Source organism: Alexandromys fortis, unplaced genomic scaffold, assembly GCF_014885135.2.
Source record: "Alexandromys fortis isolate MF-2015 unplaced genomic scaffold, M_Fortis_MF-2015_v1.1 scaffold_69, whole genome shotgun sequence".
Classification (NCBI taxonomy): domain Eukaryota; kingdom Metazoa; phylum Chordata; class Mammalia; order Rodentia; family Cricetidae; genus Alexandromys; species Alexandromys fortis.
In genome coordinates, this window is record NW_026067951.1 from 947250 (window position 1) to 968460 (window position 21211).

At 41.8% G+C, this 21211-nt stretch overlaps 2 protein-coding genes and 1 pseudogene across 6 annotated transcripts in view; 1 reads left to right on the top strand and 2 right to left on the bottom strand.

Moving 5' to 3' along the window:
• Positions 1 to 238: 238 nt before the first annotated feature.
• Meig1 (meiosis/spermiogenesis associated 1) lies at positions 239 to 15635 on the bottom strand. 2 transcript variants are annotated; one of them, XM_050150569.1, is made up of 3 exons: positions 15505 to 15635; positions 2462 to 2628; positions 239 to 428 (listed from the first exon to the last, which is right to left on the bottom strand). In XM_050150569.1, the coding sequence occupies exons 2-3, from the start codon at positions 2597 to 2599 to the stop codon at positions 300 to 302; spliced, it is 267 nt and encodes an 88-aa protein (XP_050006526.1). In that variant the 5' UTR covers positions 2600 to 2628; positions 15505 to 15635; the 3' UTR covers positions 239 to 299. The 2 variants fall into 2 exon arrangements, with proteins under 2 accessions (XP_050006526.1, XP_050006525.1); XM_050150568.1 differs by having other exon boundaries at positions 15378 to 15608.
• On the bottom strand, positions 12542 to 12638 carry LOC126506802 (uncharacterized; annotated as a pseudogene).
• A 4640-nt stretch (positions 15636 to 20275) lies between the features above and the next one.
• Positions 20276 to 21211, top strand: part of Dclre1c (DNA cross-link repair 1C) — a 31312-nt gene continuing 30376 nt past the window's right edge. For 3 of the 4 annotated variants that reach the window (XM_050150536.1, XM_050150532.1, XM_050150534.1), the window contains exon 1: positions 20276 to 20444. In XM_050150536.1, coding sequence (XP_050006493.1) covers positions 20336 to 20444 — 109 coding nt within the window. In that variant the 5' untranslated portion in view covers positions 20276 to 20335. The remainder of the gene's footprint in view (positions 20445 to 21211) is intronic. The other variant, XM_050150533.1, reaches the window with a different exon arrangement.

Here is a 21211-nt window from a genome sequence, read left to right on the forward strand (position 1 = left end):
ACATAGTCTAACCCTTGGAGTGGCTTCCAAAGGGTTGGATTCCCGATGGAGCCACTAAAATGCTCAGAAGGAGGTAGAAGGGCAGGGCCCAAGGCTAAGAAGACTCTGTGCAACTGCAGAACTGTTCAGAACCGGCAATGATGACCGGTCTGGCCAGAGCCAGGTTCCACGGTGTTTATATTGTAAGACACTGAATTAAAGACAGCATTTTGAATGTTTTGTAAAATGCCATTTACATGATGGAAAGTGTTAACAATGAATTCGTAAAATAAGATTGACAAGCCAAAGGAATGAGAAGGTCAGTAGGCGTAAACTTTCACTTTATGGACTTCCTTGTCCTCACACTCCCTCTGCTTGTCGTAGTAGTAGAAAGTATTGTCCCTCCGTTGAAGCTTCTTCACGTAGCCTGTCTCTGGCCAGCGGTCTACCTGCACGGGAAGGGCGAGAACGAGAATGTGGTCATGCCAGTTTTATTTCATATATCCTGCATATCATATATTTGTATTACAATTCATACATAACAGTAGCAAAATTATAGTTATGAAATAACAATGAAGTACTTTATGGTTGGGGTCACCACAACATAAGGAACTGTATTAAATGTCACAGAATTAGAAAGGTTGAGAACCTCTGGACTAAAGGAAGGCACCTATGCACTTCTACCCAAGCTTCAAGTTGATGATCAAGTCCAACTTTTAATAGAACTTGAACCCATAGAGCCCTCAGCAATCCTTTCTTCTCAGCACTAGTCCCTGCTCTGTCTCAGTTGTTTATTGTTTGCCTTGATCTGGTTTGTATGCTTTCTTCTTTCTCTCCAGCTTCAATGTTATGCTTTCTTGATCAGGTTAGTAAGTGGTGGCTTTGTTGTTAGTTTCAGACGATATTTCACGTAATTTGCTGTCTGTGGCAAGTAGCCCAAGGATGACCTTGAATTTCTGATCTTTTGCTCCACCTGAGGATTACAGGCGTGTAATTACAACCTTGTTCGGTTTATGTGGTGTTAGAAATGGAGCCCAGGGTGGCTTCATGCATACAAGGCAAGCACTCTACTAACAAAGCTACAAGTCCAGCCACAGTGTGTGTGTGTGCGCGCGCGCGCGCGCGCATGCTCAAGCACACGCATATGTGTTCTAGGAACTTGTTAAGTCTCAAGTAATAACTTTTCTTTGGTCCATAACTCATCACAGTGCATACTGGGACCCAATGTGTTCTTTTTATTGATAAAAATGTTCCTTCTGAATTGTGTGAGATACACTTTATCATTATCAAAAGTTCAAGTTTTGGAAAATCAAACCCTTTTCTTTAAGAGGGCTGATACAGGCAGCCCTTCCCTTTCCCAGCCCTCCTATAAATCACAGCCTGCAACTGGGAGGAAAAATGAGTGCACTATTTGGGGGACCGTGTCTATTATTTTCTGGTAAATTTGCCCGCTTTTCCTTTCCAATTCTTTCACCTGCTTTTGCTTGAGACAAACTCCCCCGATGTAGCCCAAGCTTAAGATCCCGAGTCTTCTGAGAGCTGGGATCTCAGCCATGTGTCACAATGCCCGGACCTTTTGTCTTCTTGCCTGCTTTGATTATGTGGCAGTAGAAACAGACCCCACACATCTGGTCAGTGTGGCAGGTCCAGCTGCATTTGCTTTGTAGGAAAACAGCTACAAAGCTTGTTTCTAACGCTGAAGTCAGAGCTGCCACCAACAGGGAAAGGGGGTGTTCCCAAGATGCTGGGACAGGTTCTTATCCCTTCACCAGGTTCCAAAGACACCCTCGTTAGTGTACACACACCTACTGGCTCTTCAGAGAACTCCAGGTCGCTCTGTAAGCATCAACTATAAGAATTACAGGAGGGAAAACTCCATGGTCAGGTAAATGGTCAAATCGGGAGGTACCCAATGGTGTGAGTTATCTAGCTTGCTATCCATTAATGTTAAATTAGTTGTTAATTGTAGAGTGTAGCTACACAGACGTGAAGTTTGCTCCTGTAATCCCAGAGCCTGGGAAGCACTGGTAGGAGGATTGATGCTTATCTGAGGTGCTCTTGCACAGAGTGAATTCAAGGTCAGCCTAGTTTCCAGTGAGATCTTATCTCAAGAAAAAAAAAACAAACAAGAAAAGAAGAAGCCAATGTACGCAAGTCCTTTCTAATTTACTGTCAAAATAAGCAGATGGGAAATAATGTTTGACCACAACTGAATATATAATAGAGTTACCAGAGTAAGGAAAATGACCGTTTGAAGACTCCTATATTAGAGACCGCAGTAGTTGAGAAAGTGAATGTGCCCAGCCAAAGGAGCACACTGGCCCCCAATTTATAGACCACCTTCAGGGGCTTTTGTCTCCCTCTCTTGAGATGGGAGTTTCAGAGAATTCCTTTCAGTGGTGTTTTGTTACTCTGTATTAAGATACTTTTCCCCCTCTGTGAAGCTGGTTTTGTAGCAAGCTTGAAGAGCCATCAATCTTACCATAGCGCCTTGCTTCACTTGTCTGTACTCGATCTCGTCCCGATACCCTGCTTGCTGGAATCTGTACAGGTTCTCTATTTCTTCTGACCATTTCTTGGCACGACTTATGGATTTTGGTTTCACGTCAGAACTCGCCATGGCTACGGAGGCCTTCCTAGCAATTATTTCTGAAAGAGGTTAGAACAATTTAGTAGGTAACATGCTGACTGCAATTTTCAAAACATTTAGAATGAACAATAACAAGAAAAAAAAGAGAGAACCTTGCTGGGCGGTGGTGGCACACGCCTTTAATCCCAGCACTTGGGAGACGAAGACAGGCAGATCTCTGTGAATTCAAGGCCAACCTGGTCTACAAGAGCTAGTTCCAGGACAGGCACCAAAGTTACAGAGAAACCCTTTCTCAAAAAAATAATAATAAAATAAAATAAAACAAAATACCTCAGTAAAATTTCACACTTTAACATTCATTTCCAAGACTGTTATTTTTGGGAAAACAAAACAATGCACCCAAAATATTCTTAAGCCCTGGAAGACACGCAGAGAATAGCTAATTTCACCATCAAGATTGTATTTGGAGTTGCTAAGTAATGTTCCAAAATAGTCATTCTTGGTTTCTGGACACTAGATAGTGTACATTTACGAAAACACACCGTCAGTTGTATCTGCTCAATATATCGTCAAAATATCCCACCACTATTCCATTGATTTATAGTCTCGCTCTCTTCCTCTCCTCCCTCTTTTAAAAAAGGAACCTCAGGACAATCTTAGCAAGGCACAGTGACGGACTTGGGAGGCCAAGGCAGAAGGACCTGGGGTGAGGCCGCTCCGCGCTGCCTACAAATCACATGGAAGAAGCCCTCTTCTTTCTCTCCCCTTCTTGTTCCCAAGATGCACCTTCCATTAATTTCTGAAGACATCGTAATCTATCTTCTTGGGTCACAGTGTCACACTGCCCTCTGGTAGACTAGTGTGGGAGGACAACTGGACCAATTCCATGCTACGGCTTCCGGGGTGACTACTGGTCATTCAGCTATCCAAGCTTGATTCATATTAACTGTCTATATAGCAAACTTCTATTGCTGAGCTTTTCCCCGGTTACTGGGACTGAACTCAGGACCTCATGAGTCCTAGGCAAGCATTCTACCACTGAGCTACACACCCCAACACCACAGTCAGTTTTTCAAAGGCATTGTCTTGTATTTGTTTTTCTCAAATACTTATTTTGTTACAAAAGATTATTTAACTGACACAAAGTACCCAAAATTTTCACCATGATTCCTTGAATCCATTCTATTAAAAAATTTTATTTTGTCTAAAATTTATTGACATAACTCATAAAGAAGATCCTTAAGGGAATTTATGTATTTTTGATCACTGCAACAAATTCTCACTAGGTTATTATTTTAAAGGCCAAGAAACACATTAAAGTACAATGATAGGAAAGGAAAAACTATCCTCATATCAATTAGAAATATCCCTCCTTGCTACTGGGTGAACATCATCCCAAATATAGGATGAATCAGGAGCATATGAGCAGACTCACAGCAAATGCCTTTACAAATGGAATACATTTAGCTTTAAAGAGGGAAAAGCAGGAAAAGGGAAAGACAGACTTGCTGGATTTCCTTGACTATTTCCTCAGTGTGGAAAATGTAGCCTTCAAGTCTCACGGTTAGTAAAAGGGAGGCTATCAGGAGACTGAGGCTTTGGTTTAGCTTCTGGTTTGAGTACTAAGGGGCTGGCCTACGCTCCCCCTGAGTCCTCCAGATTTTTTGCCCCATTGCTTACATTATCACATTATAAATAGAAGGCTGTTTACATTCTCTTTGGAAATCACAGTCCCACCTTTGTTCAGTTTAGCTCCAGAGTTAAACTAATGTAAATAAAATCACTGGACTAGTATAGCTCTAATTCTGATGAATATAATAACCACACACCAGATAAAGAATCAGGACTGCTCTGTGCATTTTTTCCAGTGTGCAAACTGACATGCACACTGGTTAGACTAGAGAAGATTAGGCCTTTGTTAGAGTGTGCGTTTTTAACAACTTTTGCCTCAATTATTTTAGACTAAAGAGATTGTGCAGTGGCTACAGCTTCTCATTGTCCTTGCACAGGATGAAGTTTAATCTCAGCACCAACTCAAGCACTGACAGCCACCAGAACCTCCAACCCCTAGGAGACCCATCAGCACCCTCCACTGGCCTCCATGGGCACTGCACCCATGTGTACATGGCTTCTTAAGCCGTATGAATACATGTCATAAAAATAATTCTAAAATAATAAAAAAAACTTTTAAAATATTCAAAATTAGTCATATTTTCTATGAAGTTAGTGGCTGGATCACTTTACTGTGTCTATAGACAAATCTTGTTTTCTTAGGTTTGTGGTTTGTGTTTAGTTTTGTTTCCCCATCATTTTTACTCTAAATTTAGCTGTTTGACAATAGGATGCTTTGATTTGCTTGTATCATTCAAAAATATTTGCCTTAAGCAAGAATCATACACTTTTGTTGACTCTCCATGGGAAGCCTTACCCTTTCTGAGGGTGGGTGGGGGTGAAGCAGGAGGAGGGGAGGGAGTGGGAACAGGGATAGATGTAAAATAAGAAAAGATTGTATTTAAAAATTCTTAATTAAAAGTAATAACCTTGAAGATAAAAAGATATTTTCCTGAGTGCCACGTCTTTTGCCACTTTCAGCGTAAGCAACGCACATGAAACTTCTGCAGGCTACGGAAGGAGGAAAAGGGGGCCACACCCAGGCAAAGCTTCAGGAAGGGAAGTTTTTCTCAGCGGGAATGCCCATCTTAAAGACATTATCTATCAGACATCTGGAAATGTAACGCCAGTTTCATCATAACAGAACAAGACTATTTCGTGTCTGGTTTAGGAAAAAGCAAACGGAAAGTGAGCCTCTTGAGGCTCTGTGAAGCACTCTGTGCTCGGGATCGCAGCCAGACCACCTGCCCAGAGCAGGTGCTGCAGTTCAGACAACATCCGCAGGAACTTCCTCGGGTGCTCAACAGCATTTACTTTCAACCTCTGGCTCTGAGCTAACATATCTATGACTATTGGGGAAAACAGATTTGTTACTTAGCAGACCACTAGGTAAGAATTTTATAATAACAAAAATCGACAGAAGCTATTCCCTTGCTGTGTTCTAACCTGCCCCTCTCATGTCCTTACCAATGTAATTGACAAATGCATTATTTTTTCGCCTGACTTTTGTTCTATGGTAACAAACTTCATTTACTCTCTTCCGTGGTGGAAGACAGCAAGCAGAGTAAGCTGAATCCATGTTCTCATGCCATGGTCACACTCACATTTATTTAGAATTAACTATCCCTTACTATCTTTGGAATGGGAGCTACGTTTTGAAGAGATAAACTAAAATTCACAAAGAACTTGACATTCCTTGCTTAAATACTTCAGTGACTATGGGAAAATACAATGCCACTGCTACTTCTGATAGTGACACTCAGGATTTTAAAATGCAGTGCTTTACTTTGGCCATTGGGGCAGGGGAACTAATAAAAATGCATTTGTCTTACTGACATGAAGTGTCTCAGACACTGTGACCTGACATCTCTAGGTGGGAAAGAAGTCAAACAGGAGTGAAAAGGAGAACAGGGCTTTTGTAAAACTTCAGTCATGACTAAAGGGAAATCAGAAAAGCTGATAGACATTAAACTGAGAGAAACAAGAAACCAAAGTGCCCAGAAAACAAACAAAAACAAACAAAAAACACTGTGGAAAAACCCACATCTGACTGAACTTGATATTAAAAAAAAAGATATGTGACCCTTTTATTTTGTTTTGTTTTTATTGAGCTATATATTTTTCTCTGTTCCCCCCCTTTCCTGTCCCCTCCCCTTCTATCCTCTGCCAATGTCCCCATACTCCCAATTTACTCAGAAGAGCTTGTCTTTTTCTGCTTCCCATGTAGAATAGATCCATGTATGGCTCTCTTAGGGTCCTCATTATTGTCTAGGTTCTCTGGGATTGTGAATTGTAGGCTGTATTTTCTTTGCTTTATGTCTAAAAGTCATTTACGAATGAGTACATATGATATTTGTCTTTCTGGGTCTGGGTTACCTCACTCAATATGATGTTCTCTAGATCCATCCATTTGTCCACAAATTTCAAGATGTCATTTTTTTTCTGCTGTCTCCATTATCCTTATCCATTATTCAGTCGAGGGACATTTAGGTTGTTTCCAGGTTCTGGCTATGACAAACAATGCTGCTATGAACATAGTTGAGCACATGACCTTGTGGTATGATTGAGCATCCTTTGGATATATACCCAAAAGTGGTATTGCTGGGTTTTGAGGAAGGTTGTTTCCTAATTTCCTGAGAAATCGCCATACTGATATCCAAAGTGGCTGTAGCAGTTTGCACTCCAACCAGCAATGCAGGAGTGTTCCCTTTCCCCCACAACCTCTCTAGCATAAGTTGTCATCAGTGTTTTTGATTGTGGTCCTTCTTACAGGTGAAAGGTGGGATCTTGGAGTTGTTTTGATTTACATTTCTCTGATGGCTAAAGATGTTGAGCATTTTCTTAAATGTCTTTCAGCCATATTAGATTCCTCTGTTGAGAGTTCTCTGTTTAGGTCTGTACTCCATTTTCTTGAGTTCTTTGTATATTTTGGAGATCAGCCCTCTGTCCAATGTGGGTTGGTGAAGATCTTCTCCCACTCTGTAGGCTGCTGTTTTGTCTTGTTGACCATGCCCTTTGCTTTACAGAAGCTTCTCAGTTTCAGGAGGTCCCATTTATTAATTTTTTTCTCAGTGTCTGTGCTACTGAGGTTTTGGAAGTGATGTCCTGTGCCAACGTGTTCAAGTATACTTTCCATTTTCTCTTCTATGAGGTTCGGTGTGGTTGGTTTTATGTTGAGGTCTTTGATCCATTTGGACTCGACTTTTGTGCATGGTGATAAATATGGATCTATTTTCATTCTTCTACATGTTGATATCTAGTTATGCCAGCACCATTTGTTGAATATGCTTTTTTATCCATTGTATATTTTTTTGCTTCTTTGTGAAAAATCAGGTTTTCATAGGTTCATGGACTGATATCCGGGTCTTCAGCTCGGTTCCATTGGTCCTCCTGTCTGTTTTTATGTCAACACCAAGCTGTTTTCTGTACTGTAATTCTGTAGCAGAGCTTGAAGTCAGGGATTGGGATGCCTCCAGAAGTTATTTTATTGTACAAGATTGTTTTAGCTATCCTGGATTTTTTGCTTTTCCATATGAAGTTGAGTATTGTTCTTTTGAGGTCTGCGAAGAATTTTGTTGGGATTTTGATGGGCATTGCATTGAATCTGTAGATTGCTTTTGGTAAGATTGCCAGTTTTACTATGTTAATTCTACTTACCCAAGAGCATGGGAGGTCTTTCCAATTTCTAGTGTCTTCTTCAATTTCTTTCTTCAAAGATTTAAAATTCTTGTCATTCAGGTCTTCCACTTGTTTGGTTAGTGTTACTCCAAGATATTTTACGCTGTTTGTGGCTATTGTGAAGGGTAATGTTTCTCTGATTTCATTCTCAGTCTATTTATCATCTGTGTAAAGGAGGGCTACTGATTTTTTTTCAAGTTAATCTTGTATCCTGCTACATTACTGAAGATGTTTATGAGTTGTAGAAGTTCCTTGATACAATTTTTGTGGTTGAATATTTTTGTGGATGAATAATTTTGTGGATGAATTATCATATCATCAACAAACAGCAAGAGTTTGACTTCTTCTTTTCCAATTTGTATACCCTTGATCTCCTTTTGTTGTCTTATTGTCTAGGTAGGGCCTGAAGTACTATATTGAATAAATATGGAGAGAGTAGAAAACCTTGTTTTGTTACTGATTTCAGTGGGATCACTGTGAGTTCCTCTCCATTTCGTCTGATGTTGGCTGTTGGCTTGCTGCATACTGCCTTTATTATGTTTAGGTATGTCCCTTGTATCCCTGCTCTCTCCAAGACCTTTATCATGAAGGGATGTTGTATTTTGTCGAAGGCTTTTTCAGCATCTAATGAGATGATCATGTGGGATTTTTTTCCACTGTGTTTGTATGGTGAATTACATTAACAGTTGTTCGTATGCTGAAGCATCGCTGCATCTCTGGGATGAAGTCAGCTTGATCATGGTGGATGATTTTTCTGATGTGATCTTGGACTTGGTTTGCCAATATTTTAATGAGTAATTTTTCATCAATGTATATAAGTGAGATTGGTCTGGTAATTCTTTTTCTTAGCAATGTTTTTGTGTGGTTTGGGTATCGGGGTAATTGTAGCTTCGTAAAAAGAGTTATACAATGTTCCTTCTGTTTCTATTTCATGGAACATTTGAGGAGTATTGGTGTTAGGTCTTTGAAAATTTTGTATAATTCTTCACTGAAACTATTTGATTCTGGATTTTTTTTTGTTTTGAGACTTTGGTGACTGTTTCTATTTCTTTAGCAGTATAGTTCTACTTAATTTGCTTATCTGGTCTTGATTTAATTTTGGTAAGTGATTTTTATCCAGAAAATTGCTCATTTCCTTTAAGTTTTCCAATTTTGTGGAATACAGGTTTTTGAAATATAACCTAATGATTCTCTGGATTTCCTCCATGTCTGTTGTTATGTCCCCCTTTCACTTCTAATTTTTTTAATTTGGATATTCTCTCTCTGCCTTTTGGTTAGTTTGGATAAAGGTTTGTCTCTTTTGTTGATTTTTCTCGAAGAATCAACTCCTTGTCTCATTGATTCTTTGTATTGTCTTCTTTGTTTCCTTTTTGTTGATTTCAGCTCTCACTTTGTTTCCTGCCATCTAGTCCTCCTGGGTGAGTTTGCTTCTTTTTGTTTTAGAGTTTTCAGGTGCTCTGTTAATTCACTAATGTGGGATTTTTCCAACTTCTTTAGATAAGCATTTAGTGCTGTGAACTTTCCTCTTAACACTGCTTTCATTGTGTCCCATAAATTTGGGTATGTTGTATGGTCATTTTCACTGAATTTTAGGAAGTCTTTCACCTCATTCTTTATTTCTTCCTTGACCCATTGATGATTCAGGTGATCATTGTTTAATTTCCATGTGTTTGTGGGTTTTCTGGAATTAGTGTTGATGTTGAATTCTAATTTTAAGCCATGGTGATCTGATAAGATACATGGGGTTGTTCCAATGTTTTTGTTTCTGTTGAGGTTTGCTTTGTTACCGTGTATGTGGTCAATTTTTGAGAAGGATCCATGAAGTGCTGAAAAGAAGGTATATTCTTTTATGTTTGGATGGAATGTTCTATAGATGTCTGTTAAGTCCATTTGTGTCATAACATGTTAGTTCCCTTATTTCTCTGTTCATTTTTTGTCTGACTGACCTGTCTAGTGGTGAGAGGGGAGTGTTAAAGTCTTCCACTATTAGTGTGTGGGTTTTAATGTGTGATTTAACCTAGGCTCCCACAAAGCCAGTTTGTGCAGTAGGAACAAAAACCCATTGCCATTGTTCTTGAGTTCTCAGTAGTCCTCATTGTCCACTATGTTCAGCAAGTCCAGTTTTATCCCAGGCTTTTTCAGCTCCAGGCCAGCTGGCCTTGGTGAGTTCCCGATAGAACATCCCCATTGTCTCAGTGTGTGGGTGCACCCCTCGCGGTCCTGAGTTCCTTGCTCGTGATCCCTCTCCTTCTGCTCCTGATTTTTGAGCAGACCGGACCTTGAGATTTCTGTCCAGTGCTCCAATGTGGGTCTCTGTTTCTGTCTCCTTTCATCGCCTGATGAAGGTTAATATTCAGGAGGATGCCTATATGTTTTTCTTTGGGTTCTCCTTATTTAGCTTCTCACTAATTATAGGCTCAATGTCCTTTGTTTATGGCTAGAAACCAAATATGAGTGAGTACATCCCATGTTCCTCTTTTTGGGTCTGGCTTACCTCACTCAGTATAGTGTTTTCTATTTCCATCCATTTGTATGCAAACTTCAAGAAGTCCTTGTTTTTTACTGCTGAGTAGTACTCTAATATGTATATATTCCATACTTTCTTCATTCTTCCATTGAAGGGCATCTAGGTTGTTTCCAGGTTCTGGCTATTACAAACAATGCTGCTATGAACATAGTAGAGCATATATTTTTGTTGTATGATAAGGCCTTTCTTGGGTATATTCCCAAGAGTGGTATTGCTGGGTCCATGGGTAGGTTGATCCCAAATTTCCTGAGAAACCTCCACACTGCTTTCCAGAGTGGTTGCACAAGTTTGCATTCCCACCAGCAATGGATGAGTGTACCCCTTTCTCCACAACCTCTCCAGCAAAGGCTATCATTGGTGTTTTTGATTTTCGCCATTCTGACAGGTGTAAGATGGTATCTTAAAGTTGTCTTGATTTGCATTTCCCTGATCGCTAAGGAAGTTGAGCATGACCTTAGGTGTCTTTTGGCCATTTGAACTTCTTCTGTTGAGAGATCTCTGTTCAACTCAGTGCCCCATTTTATAATTGGGTTGATTAGCCTTTTACGGTCTAGTTTCTTGAGTTCTTTATATATTTTGGAGATCAGACCTTTGTCAGTTGTGGGGTTGGTGAAGATCTTCTCCCAGTCAGTGGGTTGCCTTTCTGTCTTAGCGACAGTGTCCTTTGCTTTACAGAAGCTTCTCAGTCTCAGGAGGTCCCATTTATTCGATGAGGCCCTTACTGTCTGTGCTGCTGGGGTTATACGTAGGAAGTGGTCTCCTGTGCCCACGTGTTGTAGAGTACTTCCCACTTTCTCTTCAATCAGGTTCAGTGTGTTTGGACTGATATTGAGGTCTTTCACCCACTTGGACTTGAGTTTTGTGCATGGTGATAGATATGGGTCTATTTTCATTCTTCTACAGATTGACATCCAGTTTTGCCAGCACAATTTGTTGAAGATGCTCTCTTTTTTCCATTGTATACTTTTAGCTCCTTTATCGAAAATCAGGTGTTCATATGTTTGTGGGTTAAAGTCAGGGTCTTCTATTCGATTCCATTGGTCGACTTCTCTGTTTTTATGCCAATACCAAGCTGTTTTCAATACTGTAGCTCTGTAATAGAGTTTGAAGTCAGGGATGGTAATGCCTCCAGACGTTCCTTTATTGTATAAGATTGTTTTGGCTATCCTGGGTTTTTTGTTTTTCCATATAAAGTTGATTATTGTCTTCTCCAGATCTGTGAAGAATTTTGATGGGGATTGCATTGAATCTATAGATTGCTTTTGGTAGAATTGCCATTTTTACTATGTTGATCCTCCCAATCCAAGAGCAGGGGAGATCCTTCCATTTTCTGGTGTCCTCTTCAATTTCTTTCTTCAAAGACTTAAAGTTCTTGTCATATAGATCTTTCACTTCCTTGGTCAGAGTTACCCCAAGATATTTTATGCTATTTGTGGCTATCGTGAAAGGTGATGCTTCTCTGATTTCCCTCTCTGTTTACTTATCCTTAGTGTATAGGAAGGCCACTGATTTTTTGGAGTTGATCTTGTATCCTGCCACATTACTAAAGGTGTTTATCAGTTGTAGGAGTTCTTTGGTGGAGTTTTTGGGGTCGCTTGTGTATACTATCATATCATCTGCAAATAACCAAAGCTTAACTTCTTCCTTTCCAATACGAATCCCCTTGATCCCCTTATGTTGTCTTATTGCTAATGCTAGAACTTCAAGCACTAAATTGAAGAGGTATGGAGAGAGTGGACATTCTTGTCGTGTTCCTGAATTTAGTGGGATGGCTTTGAGTTTTTCTCCGTTTAATTTAATGTTAGCTGTTGGCTTGCTTTAGATAGCTTTTATTATATTTAGGTATGACCCTTGTATCCCTAATCTCTCCAAGACCTTTATCATAAGGGGTGTTGAATTTTGTCGAATGCTTTTTCAGAATCTAATGAAATGATCATATGTTTTTTTTTCTTTCAGTTTATTTATATGGTGGATTGCATTGATAGATTTGCGTATGTTGAACCAGCCCTGCGTCTCTGGGATGAAGCCTACTTGATCATAATGGATAATTTTTCTAATGTGTTCTTGGATTCGGTTTGCCAGTATTCTATTGAGAATTTTTGCGTCAATATTCATGAGTGAGATAGGCCTGTAATTCTCTTTCTTGGTTGGGTCTTAAAAATATGCGAATTTGCGTGTCATCCTTGCGCAGGGGCAATGCTAATCTTCTCTGTATCGTTCCAATTTTAGTATATGTGCTGCAGAAGCGAGCACCCCGAATGAACTTGTAAACCAAGCCATACAGATCAACAAATCAGACGGTGGAAGAAACTATGGCAGCCAAGTGTTCCTTGGTTGATTATGAAGTTTACCGGAAAGATATATAGCTAGATCCAGAAGCGGCTCATTTGGCCAAGGAGCAAACATAGATGGAAGTGCAGTTTAGCATACAGGAAACTTCTTCCCCAGGAATTGAGCCAAACCCGAGTTTCCATGAAACAGTTAAAACTACAGAAACTGTTGGAGGAATTACTGACCAGACTTAACATGCTAGGACACAAGTGCATCTTGTTGAAGTCCGGATGATAAAATATATCACAACCATTCCAGATAAAACCTGAGAAAGACACCAGGCTGCAGCCCTGGAGAGTTAGGGACGTGAGTAAGATGGCCACGGGATAGTCTATGATCCTTACTATGGTCCACAGAGCAAGGTCTCCATTGGGTAGTCTAGGAAAGAAAAGTGTTCAGCATGACCGGTGTGCATCCCACCACACTCAACGCTTCAAGGAGAGGGTTTGGAGTCTCCATCAAGGTATTTTTTTAAGCAGGTCTTTTTTTTTTTTTTTTTTTTTGAGGAAGTTCAGTGGAATCTTCTGGAGTTCCTTCAAAATATTTCATTGTCAAGTCACGAATAGATGAGTAAGAAAGTCACAGCTGACGAGCAGTGCAGATGACCTCAGAATCCCTGTAGTCTGCAACCCCAGCTCCTGCTAAAGCTGTACATAGTAGTATGAAGGGAGCCAACAAGCAGAGAGCTGACCTGGGAACAGCCAGGGGCCCACGAGCAAATCCAAATGTGGCGCTGCTGCTGGACCTTCTCTTGGGTAAGGATGCTCACCGCTGCTTTTGGATGGATTGATCCAAAACTTAAGCAGGGGCACTTAAGCTCATAGTCTAACTGGGTGCACAAAAGTAAGGAGAATGAGAAAACAGTGCCTACAGGGAAGCGCGAGAAATTTACCAGTGGGCATTATTATTATGCTAGAGATGTGATTTGTAAAATTCCAGGCAAGAGGTTTGTGTATAAATTTGTTTGTAACCAGAAGACACTTATTTTGACACTGGGTCTCCAAAGGTGGGCTCGAACTCCTGAGTATGATCCTGAACTTCTGATCCTCCTGGCTTCACATCCCAAGAGATGGGGTTTCAGGCATTTGTATCACACCTAGTTTTATAGAATGCTGTTATAAATGTGTGCTAATAAATTGGGGATATTACTTAACTGTCTTCTCCTCTGATTAATGGTGATGTTCAGGCCTGATATTTCTTTAAAAATGGCTATTCTCCCAAATATTTTTGGTGAGGCATGTTGGGTTTTTTTTTTATCCATTTTATGCTACTGCCTTTCATAAAGAATGAGTGAATCTTTGAAATAGCACAAAGTTGTTTTAAAATTCATAACTGCAAAGCAAGACTAACAATGTCATCAGATGTAAAGAATATACAAATATCAATGCTTTTCAATATTAGACTTGTTGCCAGGAAAAAAGAATCCTCAACCTTTTGTGAAATGAATACTTTTTTGTTAATTTTTACTCTGTGAAGACACTACCACAATAACAACTATATATATATATATATATATATATGTGTGTGTGTATGTATTTCTGTTTTTGTAAGGCTGTGTAAAAACAGTCATTTTCTAGTTTTGCTCACATAAGAATACCTATGCATAGCATTTTAAAATAGTGAATGAAAAAATATTATATAATACATATTTTCTATAATACATATATGTATCACTACAAACAGGAAGTGGCAATGCTTGAGTATCTACGTTTTAGAAACTGAATTTCATTAAGCACTATGAAGGGCTATGAGTATACTGGGAGGGGGGAAATATGCCACCAAACTCAAGTCCCTGCGAAATTAAGGCTCTAATGTAAAAGCAGACACCTGTGATGTAGCCAGTCACCGCAAGTTCTACAACAGGAAACCCACAACTTAAATGAGACGGTTTGTTATGCATCCCCCTCTTATGACCTACTTAGTTTCTTCCTCTCCTTAACCCTAAAGCTTATGTCACAAACCTGGGTCCCAGGACCTTTTTCCTTATCGCTCTTGGCCATGTGCCACCTTAATTACATCTTTCTCTCCTTTTCACGTTGAGCGTCTCTTTGATGGGTGTTTTAGGGATCGATCCTGCCTGCTGTCGCTGAAGCTATTGTCCCTTAACGCTAATAACACAACATGACAACATGCCTAATCTAACGGCCCCAACTCTCCTCACATTAATTCAATATCTGTGCTCCAAGCAGGTGGGAGAATATAACTGAGGATCCCTTTAAACTATACGTAAACCTTGACCAAGATAATGAACGCGACTGTTAATCTGAACCCAGTTCTCACACTGTGTCCGAAACAGAACACCATTTTCTGAACCCAGTCAAAGTGCCGCCCCCAACCCCAAGCACTCCCCAATGGTCGATCCACAGCCCAGGTGTGCAAATTAGCGATTGTGGAGCCTAAAGCCACCCTTAAGAGCGTTCCCACAGTGAGCGTTCTGTCTGCCAGAAACCACTTTCTTTTTGCCATAAATCACGATTTCTGTAAGGTATAATTTGTCCAGAAGAAGCAAGGCTAGAGACAGTCCTCTGAACCCAGGCATTAAATGGAAGAGCCTTTACAAGAGCTGCCTCGGGAAGCAGAAGAGTTTAGCTGGGGCGCCGCTCCGAAGATGTAGGGAGGGCCAAATAAAGACCCGCCCTAAAAGACAGAAAACCCAGATACCAGGGTGGCCGGGCGGAAGGGGCGGGGCTTGCGCTCCCGGGGCGGGACGGAGCCAGGGGCACGGTGGTCAGGGCCCGGGTCCTCGCTGCCCATCCGCTCAGGCGCGGCTCCCGCTATCCGCGGTTACCCTGGTTCAGCCGGCCTCGTTGGAGGGTGCTGCGGTGCTCGCGTTCTCTACTCGGGATCTGTGGGCTGAGTCAGCCAGGGGCCAACTGTTGCGGCCGCTGCCGCCGGCTCGTCTCCTAGCAACGCAGTGACGCCACTCCGCCCGCTCACGTAGGCCACGCCCGGCTCCTTCATGCCCCGCCCCCTGCTCTTGGTGTTAGTGTGCACTTTAAGGGCTAGACTGGGCAAGGAGATCTGTGTTCTGTACAGTGGAATGCACCAGCTGGGAACTGTTCACTGCTGCGATGAGGCGGAGACTCAGAGGCGTTATATGAAAGCCTTTGAGAGAGTAGAGATCGCAGAGGTTCTGGATCCTGATAAAAGATTACTGTCAGTGTGTATAGATTCAAGTAATCCATCCGCCATGGTGTCTGGTAATGACTAAATGAAAGTTAACTAACATCTATAGCTTTATTTTCCCAACAGCATCTTCACTAACACTTAATATATCACCTATTTCGGTGAAAAGTGATTCAAGGTCGGTATTTTTGAGTGGAGAGCCATGATGATTTGCTAATAAGTAGAGGGTGAAAGGGAAAAGGACGATGAGTGAGAGCCAGTTCACTGAAAATTCCCAGAATGTAAGAATTTTGTGAGCCAGGTAAACACAAGCCTTGTCCCCCCCTCCCCACACACACACAGGTTAAATTCTGCAAAATTCTTTTTAAAGAGTCACTAAATACTAAAAATAAAAAGGATCTATTTATAACTCCCAGATTAATTTCCTTAGCCAAGATATACCTCTGAATTTTAGATTTATCTGTACAATTTGTACTCTACATCCAGAGCCAACCTCTTCCCCCAAACAAAGGAAATTCTGCTGCTTCCACATCTTCCACTTTGAATAGCTGTTGCCCGGTGCTCTCTGTTTCTCTTAGTCCACCCATCAGCGAGACCTGTTGTCTTTGAGAGCTCCATGTAAGTCCAAAAAGCCATATTTTTGCAGTTTCTCTTGTGATTACAGTAATTCCCAGCATCTCTCCTCACCTCCACTCAACACAATAGTCAGCACACCCCACTTAAAACCTAAGTCAAATATGTCAGTCTTGAGCTTGGCTCGGGTCCCTGCAATAGCTTTCTATTTTATTCTCAGTAAAAACAAAACAAAACAACAAGAAACCTCTCAGAGATTTGCATACTACCCATTCAGATTTGCTGTCTTCCTCTGTAGTCCTGGATCACAGATGGCCTAACAGCTCCTAGCGTGCAGTAGATGCAAACAGAGGATGCTTAGGATGAAAACATGCATTTCACCACAGCACTGCTGCTGGTTCCGCTCTGACGCAATGAAGGAAGCAGGATGACAAGGGAGTTATGCGGGAGGTTCTTCAGAACACAGTGGCCTTGAATGTAAATATGGACTCTGCTTATTGAGAACGTGACCTTGTACAATTTCCATAACAACTTCCACAATCTTAAATAACAAAAACGAACCTCTCTGCTAGGGTTGCTGTGAAAGTGAAATACAGAACACTGACGGCATCTGGACCCACACAAGGGACAGTGATAAACTACAGCAGTCTACAAACAAAGGTTTTTTTGACTACTTTACTTGCCAACACCGTGCCTTAGTGTTTAGCTCAGGGTCTGTAACATGATAGAGAGTGGGTCACTGTTTGTTGAAGAAATGAATAAATTTTGACCATCAGATTTCCTGGAATATGACAGCAGCTTCTTTGGTTCCGTTCCTGGGAGCTGTGCATTATTTCATATAGATTTTGTACATGTAAACAGTATTTTTAAGTCTCTGTGTGTGTGTGTGTGTGTGTGTATGTATGTGTGTGTGTATCTGAATGTGGATACTTCTGGAGGCCTGGGGCATGGGATCCCCTGGAATTAGAATGACATGTGATTTTTGAGACACCCAATATGAGACATGAGAACTGAACTTGATCTCCCTGCGGGAGCAGTATGAAGTCTCAACGTCTCAGCTGTCCCTCCAGCCATGGACAACGTATTTTGATTATATCCACATCCAGCCCTTCCTCCCACACTCCACAGACATCCCAGCAATTCACTTCCACCCTTCATGCCTTTTTTCCCTGCCTTGTTTTTGTAAGAAAAGGAAAAAAAATCTGAGCCCACGATGGTCAAAAATAAACTCAAAAGCAAACACTTGATCAATTCCAGGTGATTGTACCAAGGTGCATCTGTGTCAAATTGCATAGTTTCCCGAAATCTCTGTTCTAGAGTTTGTTGTCGTTTTGAAACAGGGTCTCACTGTGTAGTTCTGACTGACCTGGATCTTGCTGTGGAGACCAGGCCGGCTCCAATTACACAAAGATCCATCCGCCTGCCTCTGCTTTGTGCCACTATACCCGGCAGTCTCCATTTTAAACATAAAACACACACACTCTGCATTACACACGCTATTGTGCCACACAACACCATACCAAAGAATTGCTTTCAGTCATAGATCTCTTTACGATTTCTTATAAGCAAATGTTGGGTTTGATTGCCTGTGTCATATGTGTTTGGTGTTGTGTAAAAACTTGTAAAAGGAAAGATTCTTGAGTGGAAAAGTTAAGCTGTAAGAATCTAAGTGTACATGCTGCTTACATTGATGACTTACACTGATAATTTGATTCCCACCACCATTTCCTACTGCATACATGATAAAGAGGAAAGAAGTGAACAAATAAACAAGAATAAGAACCTTATTTTGCCTTTCCTCTTGAGGAGTTTCAACTTAGGAACAATACTGTGGATAACCAGACTCAATGCAGAATCTATTGTTCTATATGGGCAACCCAGCCATAGCAATAGTCCCCGTTATTCTAAGACAGACCATCTTATACAAAACCAAGGCTTTGTCAGTTTTGCTGTGGTAAAATGTGTAAGTTAGTGACTATGTCTAGACCACTTCCCTCCACTGCCCGCCTTCCCTCTTCCCCCAATTCCTCTTTATGAAAATCTGTATGGGAATGGAACTGTTATGGCTGCAAGAGCAAGCAAATATTATCTGATCGTGGCATTATGGCCTGTCTCCTCATAACTTATTCCTGGCATTATTCCGGGATCACTTCTCTCTCTGGGAAATAGTGTTTGGCATATTCTTCACTTCCGTGGTTTTTCGAGTGTGCTGAACTCTGAAGGTGTATCTTAGTCAGCTGTAACCGCTGTGGACCCATAGCTCTCATCTCACAGGGAAGAAGCATTTATTTGGAGTTCTTTTAAGTGACCATGGGCCAGGAACAGAGACTTAGGTCACCCTAAGTTCTATTTTCCAATGTGGAAACAACTTTGTGAAGTATTATATAACAAAGAAAGTCATAAATCAAGGCATGTTTAAAATGCATTTCTGGGCTGAGCAGTGGTGGTACATACCTTTGATCCCAGTAGGCAGGCAGATCTCTGTGAGTTCAAGGACAGCCTGATCTACAGAGTGAGTTCCAGAACAGCAGGACTGTTTCACAGAGAACCCATCTCTTAAAACAAAACAAAACAAAACAAAACAACAACAACAACAATTCTGGACACACCAGAGAGGCAGATACAGAGAAGGTGGGGAAGCTCTTGTATAGGCCCAAGGTACTGTCTGACAACATTCTTAGCTTTTGGGTTGGTGGAAACTAGTGGTCCGCTAGATTAATAGATCAAAAAGGTTCTCATCTGTTAGTCACAAGAGGTTAATTCCAGCACAGAGGTGGACAAGGAATGGCCATTTCCAAGGGTGAGAAGTAGCCCCAGATAAGGTAATTGGCTCCCTGCCCTTTTGGGAATTTTCCTTCCCACCTCCATAAGGCTTGTCGAAGTGTTCAGCATAGCAAGATTTGGAGGTTCCGGTTGTTTGTGAACAACAGCGTCTAAGAAGAACTTGCTAAGAAGGAGACAATAAAGACCACTGGGAAAAAGTCTTTGGTGGATCTTATTAGTGTTACCATGACCTTTCCCAAACATCGTCCTCTCCCTCCCTTTCCTTATAGACATCCTTCTGGCTTCCTAAAAATACAGCTCCAATGATTACTGGAGGCTAGCGGATCAACAGGATCTTTACTTTTATTTTTCTTTTCCTCTAAGAATCTACGTCTGAATTGTAGCCTTCGAGACATAGTTAGCTTATGCACACTGTGAACAAGCACCACCAGACTCTATTAACGAAGAGTCAGAGGTCGTTTTCTCATCCAGCCCTCGTGGTTATCCTGTAAAATACAAACTGGGAAAAGAGGGAAAAAAGGGAAAAACTCGATCTTCTGTTGACAAGAGGAAATGAAAGGCAGTGTTATTAGAAAAGGGGAAGCTCCCTGGCCACTATTTCCAGCTGTGTTTTATTTCCTGCATCGATTACTCCACAGATGCGGGCAGCTCTGCACCAGTGCACCAAACACTTTTGGTTTCCTTTGTTGCTTTCTGGCAGGAACGCGACTCTCCAGTGACCTGCTGTGAGATAGCGACACGCTCAGAGAGCCTTGCATTTTCTCTTGTCAACAGAAGATCGGGGTCTTTTTCCTTTTTTCCTCTTCTCCCAGTTTGTATTTTGCAGGATAACCACGAGGGCAGGATGAGAAAACGACTTCCGACTCTTCGTTAATAGAGTCTGTTGGTGCCTGTTCACGGTTGTACTTGAGCTAGTGCGCAGCTGTTGCAGTTATTTAAACCGAGAGTTCTGGGACGCGGGGACAGGACTGGATGTTTTTGGCTCTGCCCCCAGCCGCAAGGCTCCTTTGATTGGCCGTGGCTGGGCTCGACCGGCCTATGGGAGGCGGTGCACAGGTTCCCGGAAGTGGCGGCACCCAGGGTCAGTGTGCATCTCGGCTTCCGCGGCGGGCTTAGGGGCTAGCCTTCCTGGCGCTATGAGCTCCTTCCAGGGACAGATGGTGGAATATCCAACCATCTCTATTGACCGCTTTGACCGGGAGAACCTGAAAGCCCGCGCCTACTTCCTTTCGCACTGTCACAAGGGTGAGTGAGCCCCTCTTGCTATCTACTGCGAGGGCACTAAGGCTGGAGATGGTACGAAAGGTCGGGGCCTGGTCAAGGGGAGAGCAGGCCGCGGACCCAGCGAGGCACTGGAAAGCACTCCTGGTCCCAGTCTGCTCTTAGCCTCGCCTTTGCTTTATTGAGTTCAGTACGACCTCGGTAACCCCAACTCCGGTTGCAATCTGACAGGACCCTATGGTAAGGCTAAGCTGTTAGAAGTGCTGATTGCTATCCTAAGAGAGGTTTGGTAAGGTTTAGTTAGCTCTTGCCCATACCTCCCTAACTCTTGTTTGTCACGCGTAAAGAAAACATGTTTCAAAACTTCTACACCCCGAGACGTTAGGCAAGAGCCTGAGATCTGTGTCTGTCTGCCTGCCTGCCTGTCAGTCTGTCTCTGTCTCTCTCTCTCTCTCTCTCTCTCTCTCTCACACACACACACACACACACACACACACACACACACACACAAAACCTGGCCTGGCCAGGTGGTTTTTTTTGTTGTTGTTGTTTGTTTGTTTGTTTGTTTTTTTTTGAGACAGGGTTTCTTCGTGTAGCTTTGGATCCTATCCTGGATCTCACTCTGCTCACTCTGTAGACCAGGCTGGTCTCAAACTCACAGAGATCCGCCTACCTCTGCCTCCTGAGTGCTGGGATTAAAGGATGTACCACCACCACCCGGCTCATCACTTCTTCTTCTTCTTCTTCTTCTTCTTCTTCTTCTTCTTCTTCTTCTTCTTCTTCTTCTTCTT